At 32.2% G+C, this 11,089-nt stretch overlaps 2 protein-coding genes across 2 annotated transcripts; both read left to right on the top strand.

The window, feature by feature from the left end:
- The first annotated feature begins 5,850 nt into the window (after positions 1 to 5,850).
- LOC105450784 lies at positions 5,851 to 7,933 on the top strand. Its single transcript, XM_011690838.1, has 3 exons — positions 5,851 to 5,993; positions 6,408 to 7,075; positions 7,334 to 7,933. Exons 1-3 carry the CDS (start codon positions 5,963 to 5,965, stop codon positions 7,571 to 7,573), a joined length of 939 nt encoding a protein of 312 aa, XP_011689140.1. The 5' UTR covers positions 5,851 to 5,962; the 3' UTR covers positions 7,574 to 7,933.
- A 434-nt stretch (positions 7,934 to 8,367) lies between these two features.
- Positions 8,368 to 10,638, top strand: LOC105450212 (vitellogenin-like). Its single transcript, XM_011689991.1, has 3 exons — positions 8,368 to 8,797; positions 9,053 to 9,783; positions 10,082 to 10,638. The coding sequence occupies exons 1-3, from the start codon at positions 8,767 to 8,769 to the stop codon at positions 10,322 to 10,324; spliced, it is 1,005 nt and encodes a 334-aa protein (XP_011688293.1). The 5' UTR covers positions 8,368 to 8,766; the 3' UTR covers positions 10,325 to 10,638.
- The last annotated feature ends 451 nt before the right edge of the window (positions 10,639 to 11,089 follow it).

Raw genomic sequence — 11,089 nt, 5'->3', positions numbered from 1 at the left:
GAATTCACTGCAGACATTGTTCGTGAGAAAAGATACTAGTTGTTTATTCATACGAATTTTTCTATGGAAACAGCGATAGAAAACGAAAACAATTTTGAAGTGATATTTAGCGAAAAATATTAATTTAAAAAATTATATTTTAAACTGTATCGTAACCTTACGAAGATCTTTGGAAATCACGGATGTTTTTTAATACTAACATATTTTTAATATTTCCGGAGCACGCCATTTCTCGTTAATGTTTTAAAGATAAGCAACGTATAAAAGCAAGAGCAGATAGCAAAAATTACATCGGTCAACAGTTCATGGCAACATAATCTTTATTATGCATGTTATAGAAAAGATATGTGGAAGATAAAAATTATCTTATTATTTATGACATATCTATTAAATTTTCACACATTGTCAAACTAAAAATTCTCGATTATTATGAGAAAATGAGAGTAAATCTTAACAATGCAGAATATATGGTGCAGAAATCTTGCATTTTACAAGTTTTATCATAAATTATACGCAGAATGTTCAATATAAGATTGTATTTGATAAATATATTGTTTTTCCAAGCTTATCTGCAACGTTTATCCGTATAAAAACATATTGGGTATCGCAATTAAGTTCGTTTATAGTTTTTATTGAATAATTCGTGTGAGCGACGATAATTACTATACAACGATATAAACAATTAATGAAACACAGCGACTGGAACGATGGAAAATTAGTACATACAATTATTTTCCTCTGGGTGTTTTCCTACTAGAACTCGTTTTCCTGTTGTATTCCTATATCTCTAAATTTTTATCTCTGCGCGGTTTTCATGGTCAAGCCGCGATTTCTTTATCGGGTTTGGAAGAGATTTTGTTTCTTTCGTTCTTGTAGCGGTGGAACGTGTCTTCTTATTGTCGGTGAAAGGCTCGCTTACGTCAAATAATTGGTTCAGTCGGAATTCCGGTTTTACCTTTGGCGAATCGACGGAAATGTCAGACCAGCAATTTTCTCTGCTATGTGCAGAGGATGTGTTTTAATAAACATCTCAATTAAGTAGTGCAGTCACGAAAATTTTAATTTCAGTAACTATAAGTTATATTATAGAAAATAAGATTTTTAATTTATCGAGACATGTGCTAATATCTCGTGTTAAGTATGATATATGCAATAGGAATATTTTTTTTATATATACAAACATTACAATAGAAAATTAACATTGAGTATTGTAATTGAGTCCAAAGGAAGTGAATTTTCAGTCACATTTTGAGTCATTCTAAATGTCAATGAGATTTTCTCCGAAGTGATTAGATGAGGTATATGGTACCTCTTTGTGAGGTATCACATTGCTTTCGTGCTTGTGCATCTAATTGAGAGTGTTTTTACAATTTTCTATTCTCGCAAATTGCTGTCACGCAAAACAGAAATACAGCTGGGACAAAATATTTATGGCCGTTCTTCTCATTTGGCCGTGACTGAATCAGATTGTGGGGATTAAAGGCCGTTGTTGCTGCTGGCTTATAGAAACGGTGCGAACCGGGTTTTTCCCAACTAGCTTTGAACCATCAGGCGTGATAAATTTCATGCAGGTTGAAAGAAGTCACAGTTCCCGTTAAAAATGATAAAGCAAAATCTCGTTTGCAATGTAACGTCCGTTGTCATTGGAATTGTGCGGAATTGCACGATTACGATGAGAGAATTGGCATTGGAGTTATTAAGATATTTTCTGCGGTAAATATAAGTTGCGAAAGAATTAATCTCAAGATAGATTTTTTTTAGCCGCATTTATAATGCATTACTGATGTGTTACATCTCGACATGTCGAAAAACTTGCCACGTTTGTACGTTTATAACATAAACAGTCGCTGCATAAAATTCGAAATTGCCTACGTCACTGGGATAATTACACGCGTCAGATGCAGAATTGCTCGCCTGCGCGAATGAAAAACGATGATCTTTGATATGCAGATCAATGTAAAGTAAATAATGTATTCCCGCATTTCGCGCAGTATTTACATATTAGTTACATATTAGAAATTTGAATTTGCGTTTGTAGAATAAGAACATTAGCTATGAATAATATAAATATTTACAATTATTTGTTATATTATTATATAACTTATTATTATCATTATTATTATATTTTATTTATATATGTGTATATAAAACAGTTACAAGAATATACAATAATATATATAATTATTCTTGTTATAATTGAATACCAGTGACATAGTTGTTAAATCAAATAAATTAATAGTGAAACAATAGTTACATACAAAAATCTTAGATAATAAATTATTGTTTATTAGTCGTAATTGTCATTGTATTACTGCAATACGAAATAAAATTAGAATTAATACGAAAATTTTATTATAAAAATATATTAACGTTCGATACGTGATCATATGTATTTTTCTTCTGTCATTGAACAAAAATTACGGCGCAGAATCATCGGTAAGGAAATGTGTTGGAAACCAGTTTAAGCGTAATGCTTTTAGCGAGATATGCTAAATAATCGTCCAATAATGTATTCGTCCATTTTTACTTTAAGATAGAATTTATTGCAAAGGTGTGACGTGTATATGTGAGTGCAAACATTTACGGAATTTATAATTCTGTATATAAAAAATTGTGTATTGTTCTCATTTAATTAGATGTCTTTCTCTTCTAAAAAGGTTTCTCCGATGATTATATTTTAATTCTCAAGGTTCTTGTGATGCGCACGCTCACGCAATTATTTTCTCAAAGATTATAATTATTTAAAGAATATTTAATATAGAATAGACGTCGTTCTTAAATCAGTAAATATACAGAAATAGACAAAAAGCTGCGTTATAAATGCAACTTCGATTTTCTAGTGCCAGGTACGGCAGAACTAATCGTGACAATATTACGTAAAAGCCAATCCTAGTCTTCTATCAAGCCTCTTTAAATTTTAAATAATCTTTTGTATTCCGAATTCAATGAATAAATTATCGTATTAATTCGAGAATTGAAATTGGCTTGTACATACATATAATGTAGCAATTAATTTAATTTTTGGATTTATTATTATATAAATATTTCAGAAATACGATACATATAATTTATTCATGGATTCTGAATATAACAGATTATTTATGGATATGTATATATTTGTTTATTTTGATTTAAAAATATTATAGAACATTTAATATAAAAATTTCAGACATTAAATTATATGGGTAACACGGCAATTTTAAGATAGGATTACTAGTGTTAATTTATAAATTATACTATCTATTACAAACGATACCAAATGAAAATACCTTAGAGACATATGTACATCTTAAAACAATGTTTCAAAGATATCATTAATCATAACAGACATAAGCTATCTCTGTACATCATACAAATGTCTCTTTAATAATTTAATAATACGTCTTTGCACGGAAATTATTTCAAAATATCATGATGTTCTTTAACAATAGTAAATACATAATTGTTTTACAAACATACATTAAAATAACATTACGTACCTGAATCATAAAGTTTCAATTAATCTAATTGAATATTTTATACATATATGTCATATGTATACTATGCATGTGCATATACATCACACATACAATCTGTACGAAAGTAACATAATTATCGATCGAAAAGAAATACATATTTCTAGTTTCAGTTTATACTACTAGATGGCTATATTTGTTTTATTTGAAAATCAAATATAAGTATAATATTGTTATCGATACGAAAAAATAATTGCATGATTATTGAAATCTTAATGCCATTCGTAAACCATACATAAATTAATCATACGTGCTTGTAATAATATAAATAATTTAAAATAAAATTATGTTTAATTTACACACATTTCCATATGTGCAATAATAATTATATATAAAATAAGTAAATCGCAAATTGTCTAAAATAAAAAAGTCTATTTTTCAAATGGTCTTTAAGTTAAAGAGCTTAAACAGCACAAGTTAACTTATATGTCACAGTTATCGGTTATTCTACTTACTTTAATATCACAAACGAGATCATTGTCTTATCCACATGTTAATGACAAAATTATGTCACTTGATCCGCAAGAACTCCACTGCCATGCTCGAATATTAGCCACAAGATATTCCAAGTTACATTTTTTTGAAATTTTGCAATAATGCAAATTCTTCCTAAATTTGCAACGCTCACACGATACTTTATTGATTTCTTGTAGTGTTTTTGCAAATAATTTGTCAGATACACTTCTAATTGAAGAAAATGCAATGCGAAGGTAGAGATGCGTTGCATCGAGAGCTATGTTAGCGCACAGGATTGCTATATCAACGTTTCGTTCATAGACCGCGCATGTCGAGCGTACTTCGTCGCTTATGGAATCATTACAATGACCTTGGGTCAATAAACGCACTCCGTTGTATCGGCCGTTCAAATATTTTACGCCTCTATTATGACGCGACCGCACGTAGTCTTACGACATACCTACGTGTTACGGGGCACGCGTACTCCATTTCTACAACAAGAGTTTGCGATCTCAATTTTGTTTATACTATATATTTACCTTACAAATGCATTCTAAAGGATCTAATTCTTGGTATAAATGCTACGTGTATATTATTAGCACGGAGCGCAAATAGTGCTCTTGTTGTACTGATTCGTTAAACTTTTGATCGATAATATGGTGAGGAAATCATCCAACAAGACAACAAAAGAAATTAGCTACAAACGAGATGCTATTTCACTCAATCATTCTGTCGCTTCTTGTCAATTGTATCATTTCATACGAATACGCAATGTACCTATACGTCAAGCGAATATTTTTACACTTGCCTATATTACAGTCTATATATCTGATGTATATATAATATATGTATAATGTAAACATGATTTTTTTTAGAAAGAAATCAGAGTTATCCACCATTGACACTAGTGATGGTTGCCATAGATTTCATTTATATCGTTTCTCCTAGGTCAGTTAGGTCTACTTGATTATTTGATTAAGATTCATCACTGCCTATTGTCAGTGTCAGCGAAGGGCGGATTCAAATTTAATATGGGAAAATCTTAGTGCGCGATTTTTCTTCTGATGTATATTTCTGATATTTATTATAACGTATTTTTGTAAAAATCACGTAGAGAAAGAGAGATGGATTCTTAATTTACGATATGGAAAGGTACAATTTGTAATAACAAATCTTTTAGACTTATCATATTCTTTTTTTAGATATTATAGTGAAACTAATGAAAAAATTAATATTTGGACCACTGATGATAAGAAATTGATTCTTTTGCCTATTTTTTTGTTAAGCTATATTATCGTTCTTATTTGCAATGCAATTTGTAAAATATAATGTCGCGAATAAACAGAATACGAACAAGTTTGATTCTTGTAGATAAGTTTTATCGGCTAATTTCGGCGCTCAACATCAAGATTTGGAGTAAGTATATATTTTGTTTTAGTATAAATAGCGAATAACTTGAGTTTATAAATTATTACTCGTTATATTTATCTTTTCTTCGAATCATCAATTCTTCAATCAGTACGAATCATGAAGAGGAAATACAATTCAAAACAGTTCTGCTTTATAATTTAAACAATGATGCTGATCATGACGCAATTTTTTACATTTTTAAATTGATAAATAGCAATTCAATGCAAATAAAATAGCACATATACATAAAATGTGTTTCCGTTTGCTTTTCTTCTATTTAAATTTATATGTGCTTTAAAGTATATGCGTTTATTTATAATTACGTCGATGAATAATAAAATTCGCAAAACAATTTTTAATCATTTATTTTTTATTTGAACGCTGAATCGTCTTGTTCGGTTTTCTAAAATTTTTAAAGATGTTAGTTTTATTTTCCTATGACAAACATAGAACGGGTTTGGATAAATTGGAGCTCGCTAATGGTAAGAAGAGGTCAGTAGTGCGGTTTAGCCGCTCGTATAAGAGCAGAGCTCGAACATCAGTAACTCCATTAAAGTAGATCAACGTTGCACGGTGTCACCATGAACGTGATAGTGATACCGTTCTTTTTAGGTGAGAATTTGGAATTATCGTGACACCTGCGTAACGACTCGCGGACTGACTCGACTTGAATCGCGTCCGCCGTTTTCGGTACTTTGTGATCAATTCTCGTTTTGCCGAAGGGTGTCCTGTTGTAAGAGCCGATAGCCAGAATGGTATGCGTCCGTGTTAACGTGTCGCGAATCGAATGACCGCTCGCGTAACTGAACTGCTTATCGGAAAGGCAAAAAAAAAACAAAACGCTAAATCTCGAGATATTTAACCGTAGACATTGGCTCGCTTAATGTCACCACCGCACTAATCTAGATTCATTTAAGCATAACCGACCCATTCAATCGTTCTGGCGGTCGTCGAATAATACGTCGTCCAAGCAGCTGCCATAACTTGTCCAGTGCGCGCAATAATATAATAATCTTTTTCCTTCAGTCGCGCATCTCACTGTGAACGAGCCATGGGAACATGGACCGGAATATACGTTTCAAGTCCAGGTAAATTGCACGGCGATCCCAGAGGAAGGTATTTATGGCAGCGTGGGACTAAACTTACTGTCGAAGCTGATCTGCCAGCCAAAAGGCGGCCACACGTTGAGCTGTCATTTCGAGGATTCCAAAGCGAACAGTTTCGTCGTGGATAATCTGGACCCGTCGGAATCAGTAATACCAACCGGCCCGATAAACCGGCAGCCGGCTTACGAGATCAACGAGGATCAGTTCGAGATCAAGTTCAACAAACGAGGGCTGGACAGTCTCGTGGTGAATGAGAACATTCAGCCGCGCGAGCTCGACATGATCCGTATGATTGTGGGCCAGTTGAGCGTAGGTGCCATCATCGATGGTGTCGGGAATGACATTGCTTTCGACGCAACGGAGAATTTCACCCAGGGCGAGTGTTACACGACCTTTAAGATCGAGAAGAGACACGTGGTTTTGTGGGGGAAACCCAACTACGCGCTCAAGCCGGTCTTCGGCCTGAAGGATGGCAAGGTAGTGATGATACGGAAGGTCCGAAATCTGCATATGTGCACGCACAAGGTGCCATATTTCTTCGGTAACGCCGAGAGTTTCAGGGAAGAGAGTGACATTATATCTGACATTGTAAGTACATTTTTACCGCTTAGGTACATTTATTTTTACATTAATTACTAGGATTACTGTGCAATTGTTAATTCTGATTAACATAACGAATATATAATAGACACTAATAAACTCCCCCCTTCCCTTAATACTTTTTAAATCGGCTCTTACTCAATATAAATTCAATTTTAGTTTAATTAAAGCAGTATTCAGTAATGTTTAATATACTCTTAATTGCTACGCTAATTGAATCTATCCTCTTTATTTTTCCTACTGCAGAGCTTGTCGGATGGTCAGATTATTATAACATCGACAGATTTCATATCAGAGACATCGAATGTGATAACGACGAGTAAAATAACTGAGGCAGTGATAACAACTCTTTACGAGAACGTACAGCTTAGGCTCGAATCGATTCAAGCTGCGAAGAGCGAGCCTCCAGCTGTAAAAGAAGCTGAGCCTGCTAGTATCTTTATAGGCAGGTGGTTAACCGACGATTCATCTGAGGAGGATAATTAAATGATTTCAGTGCCATATGATGCACGAACAGATGAACGTTTGACATGAAAGGCGAAATTAAAAAATTCACTTGTCGCAGAGTGATTTATTTGACTTGTTCTTCTCTCTATTAAAATTTCAAGCTGTTATAGAATTGTGCAGCTTTGTATTTGTTTTTACGTTGAACATATTGCAAATATTATGTTGCGCGTGTGAATATCAGGGATAATTATAAATTAAATTATATCATACTAATGTTGATAATAATTAATAAGAAGAAAATTGTAGCAAAAGTGTTGAATTTTCAGGTATGAGAATACAACTTTATTAATTGTATGATATTGTAAGAACGACAAGGAATAAAAGTATATGCTAAATTTATATTGATTTTTATCTTTATGTACATACTTCGACAAAATTTGTTTCTTAATCAGTACCCAATTAATTCGATTTTAATTACAAAAGTTACAAGTTATATTTGTTATATTTAAAAATCAAATTGTTTAACGGCTCAAAATTCTTTGTAAAATATATAAAGGTGTTACATTGCTTTTTCTCGTTTATTTGCATTGACTTACTCTATTTTCTATCTTAATTCGAATTCTATAGAGTTGACTGAATTTTTGACCTTATTATATATCTTCTATATAACGAATAATCATATATATTTGACAGAATTAAAACTAAAAGCATTTTTTATAATGCAATTAATTATGTTAATAATTATGTTAATATAAATCAGAAAATATTAATAAATTATAGTTTTTTAATTTACAAAACAAAACTACATTTTCTGTTATATGTAAAGAGATATACGGCAGTCATTAACAAATGCAGATAAAAGGATAAACGGTAAATTTGCATCAATTACATTTAAATCTTGCACTTGCGATGCACTTGCCATTACTAAAATAATCCTAAGTACGAAGGCAATGCTCTTATCGCAACCAATACGGAAGATATCTGCAGAAACTAAGCGGAAATGGTATGTCGTGAAATTATTTTCAAGGAGAAGACTATAATGAATCAAGTTATCTTTCCTAAGCTTCCTAGTCCATTTTACATTCACGCGCTCTTAGAATCATTTCATCCTTGTTTAACAAATGTTAAACAAGGATAAATAATGAACGTTGTGAGCGTGAATCGGATCACAGCCCTATAAAGAGGAGACTGATGACAGACAGAGCATCAGTCCAAGAGAAGCTATAGCAGCTATGTGGGTGACGATTCTGCCATTTTTCCTAGGTACGTTTTTAAAATTTGTTTCATCGGTGAATTATTAACGTAAACTTGACAGACAATGGAATAATATCTTAAATTTAATAGTCTATTTAATTTTTAACGTACAATATCTCACAGCATTATAATTTATTTTTATTTACATTATTTTCACTTATTTGTCAAAATTTTTTCATCTGGCAAATAAAAATTAGTTTTCGTTTTCTATCAATCATGAGATTATATTTCTATCAATCGCGACGCTATCTTTTCATTACACAGTTGCAAATATTACTGTCGACGATGCTCAACAAAACTATCAGCGGACCAAATGGGCAACATTCGGTCCGGAATACACGTACGATGTTCTCGTGAACATGTCTCTGGCTAACATTGTTCAGGAGAACGACAATTTCTGTGCTATGCTTGCCACCGATCTCAAGTGTCGACCCAAGGGACCTGAAGGAGACGACAGTCTCCGCTGTCACTTTCAGAACTCCCGAATCAAACGCCCCGATCCGAAAGATAATAGATGTTCGAACGCGAAGGATTTTGTGCCAAGTTCGAGATACAAGTTCGTGAATGATGAGCCTTTTGAGATCAGATTCAATTCGAAGGGTATCGAAAATCTAGTGGTACATAGGTCGATTCCTAGATGGAGGCTCGATATGATAAAGACCATAGTCAGCCAGTTAAACGTCGGTTTTGAGATGCCGGAGCATCGCGATAAATTCACAATTATGGAAAATTCGACAATGGGTCACTGCGAAGTCGACGTTAAGATCATCCGTAATGGTCCGGATTCTGAGAAAAATGGCAATGATTCTATCGAGGAAAGCGAAAATTTTAAGATCGAATTCGTCGGATCGAATGTAGAACTTGCATTTTTACCTATGGAAAGACTCCAGGTAGAAAAAATCCGACAGCCGAAAAGATGCCCGCGAAGAATGATATACTTTTTTGGAGATCATGAGGATTATAGTCACAGTGACAGAGAACTTCATATGGATATGGTACGACAATGAAAAAATTTTAGATTTATTCAATTTGATAATATCGCAAGCAAAAAACTAAAATTCTCTTAGTAATTTTTTCAACAGAGTTTTAAATCGATAATATAATTAAAACTAATTGATATATTGAAGATTCTGAAATTATTTACTTTTTACCATTTGAATCTTCCAAACGTTTAATTTCTCATAATTAAATAAGCTATTAAAAACTTTCGTTTTTTTGAAACATAAGTATGCAATATGATTTTTTACAATTGCTGACAATATTTTTAAATTGAGATCTGTTTTTTTCTTTCAGACCACTTCCAATAGTCATATTACGATCTCAAAAGACAAATTCATATCCTACACAATATCGGAGGGTGTAATGAAAACAGCAAATAAATCACGGTCTATGCGACCATATCAAAAGATAAGCCTAAAATTGAAACGAATAGATCTTGCCGAAACTTCTTATGAATCAATACCAGAGATAAAAAATCCAGCCTCGACAAGTTTATTTGCCTTTTCAAATCTGCAAACTATTCCGGAAGACGAATAATTTGAAATATTCGTAGTGTTGAAAAAAATCAAAGAGACCGTTTCACAGATATAGGATTATTAGTTGCAAATATAATATTCTCTCTCTCTCTCTCTCTCTCTCTCTCTCTTTCTCTCTCTCTTTTTCTCTCCATAATCGATTATTAATAATCAATCGTTTGTAATGATAACGTTTCTGCTTGTAATTTAACTTCATTTCAATTGAGAATATATTACTAAAAATATAATCTAAAGTAAAATTACATAAGTTCATTTTTCATTTATAAACGTCATTAAATATAATTATAATAAAGGGTTGTTTAAGATGAAAATAATGCAGCTACACTAGAATTGACATTATTTCTTTGAACATATATCATTCAGCGCTTCTTGATAAAGTGCTCTCGCTGTATTATTAGCGATTGTTCTCGCTACAATTCTCGCCAGAGAAGTGAACTGATTTGACTTTGTTGAAAGCTCATACGTAAAGAGTCTTTTGCTTAACAAATCTCTCCAAGAAATTTCGTTATAAATGTAATTTGAACGGAAATGGTTACTTGTTCTTTACCTATCAAATGTATTTGTCGTCATAATAAAAGATGATACAATTACCTAATAATTATAATTATAATTGCAAGAGATGATTGTGAAAAGGACGCCTAAGTTTATTTAAAGAATAAAGTATTTTTGAAAATAGTCTAAAATTAATTTGGTATCACAAATAAACGCTTTAAGATGTAATATAAATTTTCATTTTCATATAGAATTAATTATGACAATGGAATTA

Source organism: Wasmannia auropunctata, unplaced genomic scaffold (assembly GCF_000956235.1).
Source record: "Wasmannia auropunctata unplaced genomic scaffold, wasmannia.A_1.0 LD336116.1, whole genome shotgun sequence".
Classification (NCBI taxonomy): domain Eukaryota; kingdom Metazoa; phylum Arthropoda; class Insecta; order Hymenoptera; family Formicidae; genus Wasmannia; species Wasmannia auropunctata.
Note: the sequence above shows the minus strand (reverse complement) of the source record. Positions and strands in the feature narration are given on the sequence as shown.

Coding starts and splice junctions, on each gene's coding strand:
- LOC105450784 (XM_011690838.1), top strand. CDS start 5,963: ATGAACGTGATAGTGATACCGTTCTTTTTAG. Junction 5,994..6,407: donor AGTGATACCGTTCTTTTTAG/GTGAGAATTTGG, acceptor TTTTTCCTTCAG/TCGCGCATCTCACTGTGAAC. Junction 7,076..7,333: donor GTGACATTATATCTGACATT/GTAAGTACATTT, acceptor TTCCTACTGCAG/AGCTTGTCGGATGGTCAGAT.
- LOC105450212 (XM_011689991.1), top strand. CDS start 8,767: ATGTGGGTGACGATTCTGCCATTTTTCCTAG. Junction 8,798..9,052: donor GATTCTGCCATTTTTCCTAG/GTACGTTTTTAA, acceptor TTCATTACACAG/TTGCAAATATTACTGTCGAC. Junction 9,784..10,081: donor GAGAACTTCATATGGATATG/GTACGACAATGA, acceptor TTTTTCTTTCAG/ACCACTTCCAATAGTCATAT.